This window comes from Lepus europaeus, chromosome 7, assembly GCF_033115175.1.
Source record: "Lepus europaeus isolate LE1 chromosome 7, mLepTim1.pri, whole genome shotgun sequence".
Lineage (NCBI taxonomy): Eukaryota > Metazoa > Chordata > Mammalia > Lagomorpha > Leporidae > Lepus > Lepus europaeus.
In genome coordinates this window covers 106,952,483-106,966,800 of record NC_084833.1, presented here as the reverse complement: position 1 = coordinate 106,966,800, position 14,318 = coordinate 106,952,483, and the positions used below count along the sequence as shown (strand labels likewise).

The following is a 14,318-nucleotide window of genomic DNA, read 5'->3' as shown; positions in this document are numbered from 1 at the left end:
TGTTTAAGAATAATTAAGTTCTCCTATGTTTAGAATATTAAGAAAAGTATAATTACCCTATACCTAGTTTAAGATAAAACTAACACATGAGAACATTTATTTTCTCATTAATAATTTGTACTGTATTCTGTATCTTCTGACTCAAATGGGCAGCTACCTTGTTACTTGAAAAGGTAAAATACAGTGTAACCATCCTTCAGTATCTATTGATGGTGGTTTCCAAGGACCCCCTGTGGATTCAAAATCTGTACATGTTCAAGTCTTAACATAAAATGGCATAGTGTTTGTATGAACCTATCTATATCCCCCCATATACTTTGAATCACCTCTAGCTTATAATACCTAAAATAGTGTAGAATACTTATAAATATAGTCCCTCCACGGTATTGTTTAAGGAATAATGACCAGGAAAGGTCAGTACATGGTCAGTACACACAAAGTATTTTTTCCCCAAATATTTTTGTTCTGTGGTTGGTTGAATGCATAGGTATTGTAAAGGACTCACTCTTCTACTTTGGAGTGTGAAACCTGAAGTTTTAGCATAATACATGTTTGATAAGACACATAAGAAGTATCATATTCAGAATGGTACTGAACATAAAATAGTCTTGTATGGGTTTTTTTTGCCACATTATAGACTGGCACATATGCACATTGATTTTTATACTTAGTTTTTAAAAATGAATTTATTCAGAACAGAAATGTAACAGTGGACATTAGGGAGCCCTGCCTTTTTCTGCTAGTTCCCCCAGTGTTTGAAAGAGGCATTAGGCTCCTGTTGGCCTTTCTTGTGCATTGGTGTATACACACAGACACACACATGTTGTGCATTTGTTGTTGAGAACTGGTCAGACCTTGAGAGGTGATATGTGAACACTGGACAGATGCAGTAAAAAGAACTTTGTTGAGAGAAAAGGAATTTAAACTTTTTTTTTTTTTTTTTTTTTTTTTTTGGTTAGGTCGCTTTGGTCATCTTGGCTTAGCCATCAATTTGATCACATATGATGATCGTTTCAATCTGAAAAGTATTGAGGAGCAGCTGGGAACAGAAATTAAACCTATCCCAAGCAACATTGACAAGAGCCTATATGTGGCAGAATACCACAGCGAGCCTGTAGAAGATGAGAAACCTTAATAAGCATGTGAGTACCTGACAGAACCTCAAAGGGGGAGTGTGCTGCCATCAGAGTCTGCAGCAAAGGGAGATACCAAAGATGGGCTTTAAAATTCCAGCTCAGCAAATTAAGATGTTTTCTGACAGTAGAGTTGATTCTTACCCAGCAGCTAGGCTATCATTCACAGATACAGCCAGGGAAACAAGGTACAGACCACCAAAAACAAGGCTAACCAGTCCACACAATTCAGACCTCCTGTACTCAAAGGAAAACTTAAGCGTGTGCTGTCAGCAGTGGTCCCTGCCATTGGTGAGTCAGCAGCAGGCAGATTTGTGCTCCGCTTGCTCATGCACAGCCATCTGGTTTTTTCCCCGTTCAGATTGATTTATTTGAAAGGCAGCGTGACAGTGGGAGAGGGAGACACAAATGTTCCTGTCTGCTGGTTCACCTCCCAAATGGCTGCAGTAGCCAGGTCCAGGTCAGACTAAACCCGGAAACTCCCTCCTGCTTTCCCTGTAATACAGGTGGCAGGGGCCCAAGTACTTGAGCCACTTGCCCCTGCCTTTCCAGTGGCAGGAAGCTAACTCAGAAGCAGAGCATGATCTAAACGGCATGATCGTATCAGGTGCTCTTATAGGGGATGTTGACTTCAGAAGGGCAGTTTAATCCGACACCAACCCCAGGCTCGGCCATCTTTAGCTGACGCAATTCCCTTCCAGGAGGAATTTGATACCGCACCATATGTAATGGCAGTACAAGGTGAAACACTGTTGGCATAAATTACAATAAATAGCAAATATCTCTTGGGTGAGGTTATATTCTCATTAGAGAATCTATAAATGGTGTCCTGCAATGCAGGCCTCTGAGTAATGTGATAGGTGAACCAGTACTTAGGACAATTTTAGACTCCCAAAATAATGAAAGCAAAAAAGAATCTTTCTCAGCCATTTTGAATATGAAAATATTTTTCACTCATCTTTTTTCCTTTTTCAAAGTCATCCCTCTGCTTTTAGCACTCTTAATTTCTAATGAATATTTAAAATCAGTTAAAAATGCTTGTAGTCCTTATTACCAAATTTGTAATCAGGTTATGAGGGATGACTGCCTTTTTAAAATGTCCACTTTTGTTTTTGCACACTCTCCGTTCATCTTTTCTTTAAAAATTTCTGTTTATTTATTGGGCTATGATTAGAAACATGTAAAAAAGGCTCAAAATTTAAAAACTGTATAGTATATTTCCTAAAGAAAATATCATTTAATTTGGCAAGGTAGTTTACAAATTATAATAAACACAAAACCATTAGCTAAATTAGCCAATGTTTGCTAGTACTTTGGCAGACTGTTTCAGTTTATGTAAAATAAGTTTTTTTCCCCTTGATTCAGTTGTTGTAAATGAACATTCAGCCTCCCATTCTTTCTCGGGACAAAAATGCCTTAGTTGTAACCAGTGGATTCTACAGGTAAAGGCTTCAGTAGAAACTGGTAGAGCTGAGGATCGTGAAAACCTGTGTATTCTGTGTGCTGATTGCCCAAATGTTGATTTTAGTTTTTCCCTCTTTCTGTAGGCTTTGACAAACCACAGAAGGCTCGTTTGGATCTGTGACACATCATTTTTTGGGGGGATGCTCTTCTCTTTGTGGGTTTTTCATCTTCTTTTATTTTGGAGCTATGAAGACATAAAAGATCTCAGACATTTTTTTCTTTTTTTAACTGGCGAAGAGAAAAAAAGCTGAAAAGAAGGGATATACCTTTTTTGTTCCACTTGTTTGCACTGTGTGCTGACTGAACATTAGTTGCACTAACTGCTGGTTTTTAAAAAAAAATGTTTTCTGGGGAAAGGGGACAAGGAAGGAGGAGAAAGAAGAGAAGGGGAGAAACCCTAAAAAGAGAAGAATCTCAGTGAACACACAAGCTTGTCTACGATTTCAAATTTCTCCAACAGCTGACTCTCGTGCATTTCAACTTCTCCCTGATTACTCATCCGTTTTTTAAGCCTGAAGAGCTTATTACTTATTTGTGCGAAGTGCCTTATGCTATGAGACCATTCAGAATATCATCTTAGACACAGCCCAAGGAATCAACAATAGTAATTCTTTCTTTCCTTTCTACTTTCTTTTTATTTTAAAATTTATGTCTTTTTATTTTGGTTTCAAATTGAAATCTTTCTCTTCCCTTTCTACTCAAGCCCAGGGCTGGAAGATGAAGCTTATTAGTAATGTTTAACACCATTTTCTTTCTTTTATGTGGAGGAGTTGATATGCAACTGCAGTTCATCCGCACTGTAAATACATGTATTTAAAAAAAAAAAACAATCCCAAGTAAAAATATCTTCTGGGCTGAGTAGATCCAACATCATCGCTCCCAAAGGAAAGAGCAGTCAATCATTGCAGGAGCCATATGACAAGCCTTTGTGCTCTATAGCAGAACACTAAAGACTGGTTTACATACGCCTCCATTAGCAGTATGGCACTTGATGTGTAGACATGTCAGAGCCTTGACCCTCTTTCCTCTGTGGCAAAGCGTGTCCCATAGAAAATTGGGTGTGTATACTTGTATAAACTTTGTAAATAAGTTTTTTCTGGGTTCATATATATATATACATATATATATATTATTTTTTTTCTGGATGAAGGTTGCTGGGATTAAGGGGATTAGAGTGATTATGGGAGCAGCTAAAGATGAGAGGGGCTCAGTTTTCCGCAACACTAAATTCTAAAAAGCTCTTGGCCTCTTAATATAGAAAGCAGGCATCAATGGGACCCTGTGTTAGAAGAGGGACCCGTAAGTCTGGGATGCACTCTATGATGCCACACTGCCTCATCTGGTACCTTTTTAGCAGGCTTATCAGAGAGAGCAGGGAAGCTTCAAAAATCTATAATTCAAGATGATTTTTTGAGAAGCTCTCTGATTTTGCTTCTTTTCTCTTTAGTATTTTGAGGGGGAAGCTCAGACTCTGCGAAAGAGGTAAAGATGAATCATTTTGCAGTGTGGGAATTCTATGGGGTGGCAGTGTCCTTGAACCATATATGTACAAAGCATGGATTTGCATTTCTGAGTAGTAGCCAGTACCAGCTTTGGTAATGTTAGCAGTTCAGGAGCTTTATTTTCAACGGATCATCTCCTTAAGTGTGTAAATGTGTTGCCCTCTGCCCACCTTAATCCATAAACTTTTGCAGGAATGGGCAACCCCTGAGAGCTGTTAACTTCCACGCAACAGAAAGCTGCTTGCCATCTTGCGTTGTGACAAGAATTGTCCTGTCATTTTGCATTGTAAATTGCTGGCAGATGCTTTACAGTCAATAGTGTTGCTTTAAATTGTGCCCCTCCCAACATGCTTGATGTTTGGCCTGATCTCCAGGCAAAAGGAGTGAGATGAATCAAAACCAGTGAACTTTTTTTTTAAAATGTTTTTAATTCCCTTTAACCCAGTGTACTAGGTCAATCAGGAGGCATCTGGGGGGAGAAAAGCAAAAAACAAATTAAAATTAATTTCCATATTCTATTTTTCAAAACCTTAACAATAATATTGCAAGATAAGTCCTGCATATGCCTTCATGCTTAACACATCTGGATAAAGAAATCAATTATTTGAGGTTGCTTTTTTTAAAAAAAGAAAAAAACTCTGCCTAATTCTAAGAGACTATTTTGTGATTCATCCAGAAATTCCCTGGGGATAAAAATCCTGCAGATGCCTCCTGATCAGACATAGCCCTAACTCTGTAACAACTGTAGCAAGAGCTGCACAGTACAAACCCAAAAAAGAGCAAGCTCCAAGTCACTCACTGTCTATCCAGTCAACACTGGTTACTAAATGCAAACCCTAATTAAGGAGCTAACTTGTTCCCAGGAAGGGATGTGGGAGGGGATTGAAAAGGTGTTAACTTTTGACCAAAAAATCTTGCCCCTGTACTGATGCAGCTCTCGTTCTCCCCCACCTCTGGCGAGATAAGAGGGAGCATTTCCTTAGAGCAAAAGCAAGACAGCAGTATAAATGCAGTTTTTTTATCTCGCTAGAGGGCAAGTGGGTGACTTTTAAAAGAAGTGCAGTCTCCTTTGCCAACTTCTGACTGCTATGCCTGGTGCCACGTGCCTGTGGGTCCCTCTTAAAGCACAGACTTAAAATGGAAAGTATTACTGAAGTACAGCCTCTGAGGAGGAGTGGCACTTAGACTGTCTGGGACACCACTATTGGACACAGTCTTACAGAAGCAGCTGTCCAGTTTTGGTGCTTGACTCTTGAATAGAAATTGTTAAATGGAAAGATGCTCTAACGACTGGGTCAAAGCCTAGTCTTTTTCCTTTTTATTTTTTCTTTAAAATTTTTTTATTTGGGGATCCTTCAACATTGTTATTGGAATTATTTTCAGATTGTTTCCAATATTGTTTTTGTTTGTTTTCAGTAATGGTTATATTTTTCCAATGTGGTTCATTTGAGTGAGAACTAGTCCCTATTTTTAATACTAAAACTGCATCCAATTCATGTTTGGCTTATGGTTGTATAGTTGTGTAATAGATTATGGACTGTTACACACCATGCTGCCTCGAGCCTATGTTTTTGTCTCCCCATGTGTTCTGATGGGGAAAACAGCTTTCTTGCCTTTCCCTCAGGAATGCAGCAAGTTCACTCTAAGATCTTCCTGGAAAGAAGGGAAAGGAAAACCTAAATATAGCTTATTTTCAGTCTGGTCCCAGCATCATAACATGGGTCGGCCCAAAAAGTTGGGGGTGGGGGGTGGGCTGGTCAACAGTTTATGTTTTCAGAATGAGATGGGAGCATCTTTCCTTGGACTCTTGCTTTGTGTTTGATACCATCAGGCGTGGTTAGAACAAGACAACTTAGCACAAAGCCTTTAGTATAAATTGTTGGATTCAAAACATCTCATTCTGATCACCTCAGTTTTTTTCTTTTCCTAATTTTTTTTTTTAATAGGGGTGGGAGGGAGGGTTCTGTGCCCCTACAGGGAGGGTGTCTGCACTAAGGATTTAGAAACACTTTGGGAGCTCATAGCCTCATCAGAAACTGCCTTTAGCCACACTCCTGACCTGCTAGATGAGTAACAAAAAGATGAAATAAGTTCTTGGGAATTAAGCCATGTTATTTTAATTTGCTATTTTTTTCAATGTTCTGTGTATCTTTAAAATTGTTATTGTGGAATCATTTTCTTGCCAAATACTTTTGTCAAACAAAATTATTGGCCTGGTGGGAGCTGAAGTGAGTCAGCTTTTTGGTAAACTTAAGTGGACTTTGGTGAGCTTATAGTTCTTTATATCCCTAAAGATAGTTTTTTAAAACTCCCAAAGAAAAATCTCTCCTCTGATCTAATAACTCATCTTTGGGGTGAAGAGTTAAGTGTCCAAAGGTTACAACAGTTCATGAGGTCAGAGGGAGCTAGCCTGGCACCTGGACTCTGCCCCTCCACTGACAGATTCCAACAGAAGTGTATTTAAATTCTCCAGTAGACAGCGCTGGGTAAGGCAAGGGCGGGGGTAGGGCTGGGTTATTAAGATGCAGGCTGCTGTATTTTAACCAATGGTTTGGGGAGGGGTGCCTGGAGAAAACAAAGTGACTTCCCTGTTTTGAAACTTGAAATTATTATTTTTGTTTGGTAAAAATGGGAGAAAATTCTAACGTCCCTAGCCACAAGGGACCACTTCCACTGAGAAATGAGCAGTGGGAACTCAAAACTTTGAAAATATTTGGGGAAAGGGAAAATTGGCTTTCTGTTAATTGGCAAATGTTCCAGTGGGTCTCTGTTTTTGTTGGGATGTGTTATGTTGTATGTACACATTTATGGACCAGAGTCTACTGAGGTTACAAGGTTCAGAAAAGATGAGTGGTAAAAACTGGATTTTTGTTCCTTTATCTCAATAAAAGCCCACTGGAACTCCAAGTGTGTGTGTCATATGTCCTTAGCAGGTTATGGGTTTAGAAATCTGAGTTGAGCAATGTTCCTGTGAGCCCAGTAGTATAAAACTTGAGAGTACCTTTGTCCACCTAGACCATGCTCTGAGCATCTTCATAGCCCACAGAGAAGGGAGATAATGGACTAGGAAGGAGAAAGACTTCAGCAGTCGTCATACTGAGAGGGATTGTTATCAGGTTCAAAGCTGAACACAGTCGCAGGAACGGCTTAGCTTCAGATTGCTGAAGAAAGACCTACCTGAAGAAATTTTGACACTTAAAGCCACTGTGTCACTGTCACTACCTCTCCCAACAAAAATAAGTAGATCCAACTAACAAAATGTATAGAGTGCCTGTATGTATGTTGAGAGGCTAGTGAGACAGGTGAAACCTAAGTAAGAGAGGAGAGGTTCATGGGTTGGGAGTCTGTGGTGAATTTCATCTGTAGGTTGAATACATTTGCAGTCAATCTCAGCTTTTACCAAGACACCTAGAGCTAAAAGTTCTGTAAGTTACATAGGAAAGACACATGGTAACAACACAACATTGGGGGAAAAAATGGAGAACTTGACCCAATTTGGAAATGCAGTGTGAAGCTACAGTAGTCAAAGGTGTGTTGCATTACTTTCAAAAGGATAGGTTTTATATAGAGATACAGATATAGATAAGGTAGTAGGTGACTAGAGAGCCCAAGAGTACATTTGCTCTAGTCAGTTTTGACGATGCAAAGACAATTCGATGGGGAAAGTAAACAAACTGTTGGGACAATAGAACACCCATATTGTAAGAAATGTACCCATATCTTGTGCGTTGTACTAAACATGAATAAGCATTTGGGTCCCCTGCGTCCCATGTTGGAGGGCCTGAGTTTTAGTCCTAGCTCCACTTCTGTTGGCGCACTGCTAAAGTGCACCTGTGCACTGGGAGGCAGCAGGTGGTGGCTCAAGTACTCAGGTCCCTGCCACCCACATGGGAGACCCAGGCTGAGTGAGTTTCCAGCTTCTGGCTCTGGCTTTTGAGAGCATCTGGGGAGTGAACCAGCTGTTGGGAGGTCTGTTTCTGTCATTGACTCCTTGCCTTTCAAATAACCCAAAAATGGATTATAGCCCCAAAGGTACAATACCAAAACTCCAAGAAAACCTGTGATCTGTTGTGTGTGGCAAAAAACTGAACATGCTATTGTGAATGAGGTAGGTTGATGATCCGCTTCTTTCAGAACTAGAGGAAAGAGAAGACACAGAACAAGTACTGTCTTAGGAGTCAGACTTCAGTTCAATTCAGGATTTAGGGAGAGGATCCAAAACTTAAGGGCTATACCTGGAGAAGCCACCTACCTTCAAATTGAATTCTTTGATTTCAGTATGCTCTGCATGAAAACTTAGGGATATGACATCAGTGCCTCTAAGGACCAGAGCATGGATGTGAACACTTAGAACAGATTGCTGTGTTGGAACTGGTGTTTGGCTCAGCAGTTAAGATGCTGCGTGGACACCTGCATCCCATAACACAGATCCCAAGTCTGAGTCACACCTCCAATTCCAACCTCCTGCTAGTGTGTATCTTGGGAGGCAACAGGCAATGGGTTAAGTGTTTGGATTCCTGCCATCCTTTTGGGAGAAATGTCTTAAAGATGACAGTCTGATCAAATGCTGCATGATGGTATTAATTCCTAGATTCCATTGCACTTCCATTATCCCATTAGTCTACTCACAGAGAACTGGGCCAGCAGGAACCACATTAACATTTCTTCTGCTCTCCCGCTTCTATTTGCATTTGCTCAGCAGGGGGGAGAGTAAGGTCCTCTAATTCCCTAACTGGCTTGTTCTGCATTCCTTTCCTGCAAGGTTGCCTTGGGTAGCCTTGTCCCTCCGCTGGGGAACTCCTGTCCCTGACTTTTCCCTCCACTTTGTCACTACCCTCTCCCTGTGTTAGATTGCCCGGCACCCACACTTTCCTAATAGCCCCTGTGTAGTAAGTGCTCCTCAGATTGTCTTATCACAAGTGTGCCATGTGTTTCTCGTTGGGATCCAGACTGATAGAGTAATTGGTACCTGACGTGGCCCCAGGAAATTGTTAAAATGAGCCTCTGGGATTGAAATAGCCATATTCGATGAGCTCAGCGAGGACATCCTTATGGGAGTTAGCAAGGGTAGCAGGGAGGGGAGGTGAGCCATCCATGGCATACGGCGACGTCTCCGTTCACGTCTATCTGGTGGTGCTATGTGCTGAAGTGACTTACGGTAACAATAGACTCTCGATTGCACACAGAAGAGTAAGAAAAATTATGAACATGCAATTAACATTCACAAAGAATGAGAGGTCCTCCTGGGAAATTTTGAAGAAGGTTCCTGGTCTGCAGTTGTCTTCATCATTAGCAAATTGATGGCAGTGCCCTGGGCCCTTTGCTAAGATGCTACACGTGCTCAAGTTCTAACCACCCCTTTGAGCTGCTCGGCCCTAAGCTTTTTTTTTTTTTTTTTTTTTTTTTTGACAGGCAGAGTGGACAAGGGAGAGAGAGACAGAGAGAAAGGTCTTCCTTTTGCCGTTGGTTCACCCTCCAATGGCCGCCACGGTAGGCGCGCTGCGGCCGGCGCACCGCGCTGATCCGATGGCAGGAGCCAGGTGCTTCTCCTGGTCTCCCATGGGGTGCAGGGCCCAAGCACTTGGGCCATCCTCCACTGCACTCCCTGGCCACGGCAGAGAGCTGGCCTGGAAGAGGGGCAACCGGGACAGGATCGGTGCCCTGACCGGGACTAGAACCCCGTGTGCCGGCGCCGCAAGGCGGAGGATTAGCCTAGTGAGCCGCGGCGCTGGCCGGGCCCTAAGCTTTCTCTCTGGGGTGTGTACTGCTGTGTTAACAAACTTTTTGTCATTAATCTTCTTGGTACAGTCTCATTTGCAGGGCTCCCACTGATGAACCCTACGATGAAAAGCTTCCTTCCAAGCTGAAGTCGCATTGCGGCAATGAGAGACAGGCACTGAGCCGCCAGCAGCTTCCCTCTCTCCCGGTTCTGTCCTGCGTCTTCATCCTTGCTTCCTCTCCAGCTCTTCTGCCTTATTGCTAGCTCTGCTGACCAGTAGCAGCCCAGACCCCCGAGACTGGGGAGATACAAAGACACAACAGCCTGCCCTGTTTTTCTGCCTCAGCCCTGTGGGTCCATTACAGCAGCTGCATGGGCTGCCCTCCCAGATTTCCCTGAAAGCACTGAGCTGATTAGTGAAGGAAGTTCAATAATATTTAGAGTGATACGAAGAATCCACGCAGGGCAGGTGAACCTTGCAGTGAGGATGCCACTCAAAATGCACATGTCCCACGTACAAGTACCAAGGTCAGATCCCGACTCTGACTCCTGACTCCGGCTTCCTGTCAGTGCAGACCCTGGGAGGCAGCAGCGATAACTCAATAAAATGGGAGCCTGCCACCCACGTGGGAGACCTGGGCTGCACTCCCAGCTCCTGACTTTAGCCCAGCCCAGCTCTGGGCATTGTAGACATTTGACAAACCAGTATGTGGGAGTTTCTCCCCCCCCCCCCCCATCACGGTCACTCTGCCTTTCAAATAAATATACCTTTACAAACAATTTGCAGGGGCCAGCGCTGTGGTGCAGTAGGTTAATCCTCTGCCTGTGGCACCAGCATCCCATATGGGCACCAGTTCCAGTCCCAGCTACCCTACTTCCCATCCAGCTCCCTGCTGTGGCCTGGGAAAGTAGAAGATGGCCCAAGTCCTTGAGCCCCTGCACCCATGTGGGAGACCCGGAAGAAGCTCCTGGCTTCTGGCAGTTCTGGCTGTTGTAGCCAACTGGGGAGTGAACCAGTGGATGGAAGACCCCCACCCCTGCCTCTCCTTCTCTCTCTGTGTAACTCTGACTTTCAAATAAATAAATCTTCTAAAAAATAATAAAAATAAAAGATATTGGGGGCAGGGTACATCCCGTTGCAGAGGGCCTGATTCCAGGCCTGGCTGCTCTGCTTCTGATCCAGCTCCCTGCTAATGCACCTGGGAGGCAGCAGATGTGAGGCCAAGTGCTGGAGCCCCTGCTCCTGTGTGAGAGACTGGGGTGGGGTTGCTGGCTCCTGGCTGTAGCCTGGCCCAGCCTGGCTCTTGTGGGCCCTAGGGCACAGCAGATGGAAGATATCTTGTGTTTTCCCTCTCTCTCTGCTATTCATCCTTTCAAATAAGTAGATAAAACTTTTTAATTTGCAGAAAAATAGATTTTAAAAATGCTTATTTCACTTAGTAAGAAAACAAACAACATGATTAAGAAATAGGCCAGAGAAGTTAGCAGACACTTCACCAGAGACACACAAGTGCTGAAAAGCCTGTGGAAAGGCCATCGGGGCTGGCGTTACAGTGCAGTAGTGGTTAAGCCACCACCTGAGACGCCGCCACCCCAGATCACACTCCCAGCTGGAGTCCTGGCTGCCGCACTTCCAATCTAGTTCCCTGCTAATGCTCCTGGGAGAGCAACAGAAGATGGCCCAAGTGCTCATGTCCCTGCACCCACATGGGAGGCCAAGATGAAGCTCCTGGCTTCAGCCTGGCCCAGCCCTGACCGAAATGGCCGTTTGGGGAGAGAACCAGCAGGTGAAAGATCTCTTTCTCTGTGTCTCTCCCTTTCTCGGTCACTCTGCTCTTCAAAACAATAAAAATAAATCTTTTTTTAAAAAAATCCTCTACTTATGGCCGGTGCCACGGCTCAATAAGCTAATCCTCCACCTGCGGTGCCGGCACACCGGGGTTCTAGTCCCAGTTGGGGCGCCGGATTCTGTCCCGGTTGCTCCTCTTCCAGGCCAGCTCTCTGCTGTGGCCCGGGAGTGCAGTGGAGGATGGCCCAAGTGCTTGGGCCCTGCACCCCATGGGAGACCAGGAGAAGTACCCAGCTCCTGCCTTCGGATCAGTGCAGTGCGCCGGCCGCAGCGACCATTGGAGGGTGAACCAATGGAAAAGGAAGACCTTTCTCTCTGTCTCTCTCACTGTCCACTCTGCTTGTCAAAAAAAAAAAAAAAAAAAAATCCTCTATTTACTGTATCATGGGGAAATTCAAATGAAAGTACTGGTGAGGGGGGACGCCACAACAATACAAAAGTTGCACTTTGTAAATTCACATTTATGAAATAAAAAATAAAAAAAAAAGAAAGTACTGGTGAGATTCCACTACGTACCTACTGGAGTGACCAAAATCCAAAACACCGACCACACCAAAGGCTGCTGAGGGTGCGAAGAAGCAGGAAGTGTCACCCACTGCTGGTGGGAATGCATAATGGTGCAACACAGTTTGGCAGTTCCTTCTTTTTTTCCCCCAAGATTTATTTATTTGTATGGCAGAGTTACAGAGAGAGAAGGAGAGGGAGAGAGATAAAGAGAAAGATGTCTTCCATCCACTGGTTCACTCGCCAAGTGGCCGCAGCGGTCAGGGCTGAGCCAGACCAAAACCAGGAGCTTCATCCAAGTCTCCCACATGGAGGGAAGGGACCCAAGCACTTGGGCCATCCTCCACTGCTTTCCTAGGCCAGTAGCAGGGAGCTGGATCGGAAGTGGAGCAGCCAGGACACAAACCGGCGCCCATGTGGGATGCTGCCGTCACAGAAGTGGCTTTACCTGCTACGGCACACCACCTGCCCCATATTGGCAGTTTCTTAGAAAACTAAACATATGCTTGCCAGGTGATCCAACAGCCACAGCCCTTGGTGTTTACGTAGATGAGTCGAAGATGTGTTCACACAGAAACCTGTGCACTGACAACTATAGCAGCTTCGTTGCTAAAACCCAGAAGCAAACAAGTTGTCCTTCAGCAGGTGAGTGGATAAACTGCTACATCCAGACAAGGAAATGTTATTCAGCACAAAATGGAATGAAGGGCCGGCGCTGTGGTGCAGCAGGTAAAGCCACCACCTGCAGTGCTGGCATCCCATGTAGGTGCTGGTTCAGGTCCGGGCTGCTCCACTTCCAATCCAGCTTTCTGCTGTGGCCCGGGAAAGCAGTACAAGATGGCCCAAGTCCTTGAGCCCCTGCACCCACATGGGAGACCCGCAAGAAGAAGTTCCTGACTCCTGGCTTAGGATCAGTGCAGCCCCGGCCGTTGCAGCCAATTGGGGAGTGAACCAGCAGATGGAAGACCTCTCTCCCCCTCTCTCTGTAACTCTGCCTCTCAAATAAATAAATAATCTTTCAAAAAATGAAAGAAAAAATTGGGCTAACAAGCCATGAGAACACACAGAGGAAAGGTAAATGCATTCGCTGAGTGAAAGACGCCGTCTGAAAGGGCTGGGGAATGCCAACGGAGTGACCTTCTGGAAAAGGCACGGCTTGGAGACAGCAGAGATCCGTGGCTGCCACGAGCTCTCAGCGCAGGAGGCATGGACAGGCGGGGCCGAGAGCATTTTAAGGGCCGTAAAACCCTTCTGTGGATACTGTGATGGTGGACGCAGGTCATTCTACGCTTGTCAAAATCACAGAACGTTCATCACCAAGAGTGACCTGTGATGCACGCCACGCACTTTGGTGATGACGTGTCTGCGTAGGTCCATCAGTCACAGCGCTTGGACCAGTCCAGGAAGGGAGCTGATAATAGGGGAGGCTACACGTGTGTGGGGGCAGGGAGTACATGGCTGTACTTTGCTCTCAATTTTTGGAAGGGGGAACTTAAAACTACTCTTTAAAAAAGTCTTTTTAAAAAGCGTGCAAAGAGAAACGGAGAAGGCCACAAGAGAAGGTGGGCGGTGGCTGCAGTCACGGGGCACAGGCCCTTCCTCGTGCTGTCAGGGCCACCACGGGGCAGCCCCGGCTGGAACGCTCAGGCCTGCACGGCTGTCGCATTGCAGGGGTTCCCTAGTGGAGAAGGAGCAGCACCCTGAGAGAAGGGATGGGAGCGTGTGGCTGTACACGCACTGGGCAAAACACCAGCAGCTTTCTCCTCGCCGGCAGAAAGAGGGGAGGCAAGGGGGGGGGACGCCGTGGACAAACGCTGCCTCCAGCCAGGCCACCCAGGTTCTCGTCGGCTGTGACGAGCCAGGCCCGCGGGGTGCGTGTCCTGGGTACGTGGTGAGACGGCACTTGCCCTCTGTGGGCGTCCATCCCCAGATGCGTAAACCCAGGATAACCACAAGACAACACGGAGCAGCCCAGGCTGTGGGGCGGGCTACACAGCAGCTGAGCAGTGTTTCTTAGGACTGCCAACATCACCGAAGGTCAGGAAGAGGGGCTGCGGAGCCCTGACAGCCCAGTTCTCGTGCATCCTGGGTGGGACCCTCGAGCAAGATAAGGCATCGGTAAAAACCCAAGAAGTCGGAGCTGTGGC

At 45.1% G+C, this 14,318-nt stretch overlaps 1 protein-coding gene across 5 annotated transcripts in view; it reads left to right on the top strand.

The window, feature by feature from the left end:
- Positions 1-6,999, top strand: part of DDX6 (DEAD-box helicase 6) — a 53,287-nt gene extending 46,288 nt beyond the window's left edge. For all 5 annotated transcript variants that reach the window (XM_062197151.1, XM_062197150.1, XM_062197149.1 and 2 more), the window contains exons 13-14: positions 960-1,142; positions 2,681-6,999. In XM_062197151.1, the coding sequence (XP_062053135.1) occupies positions 960-1,135 (176 nt within the window). In that variant the 3' untranslated portion in view covers positions 1,136-1,142; positions 2,681-6,999. The remainder of the gene's footprint in view (positions 1-959; positions 1,143-2,680) is intronic.
- The last annotated feature ends 7,319 nt before the right edge of the window (positions 7,000-14,318 follow it).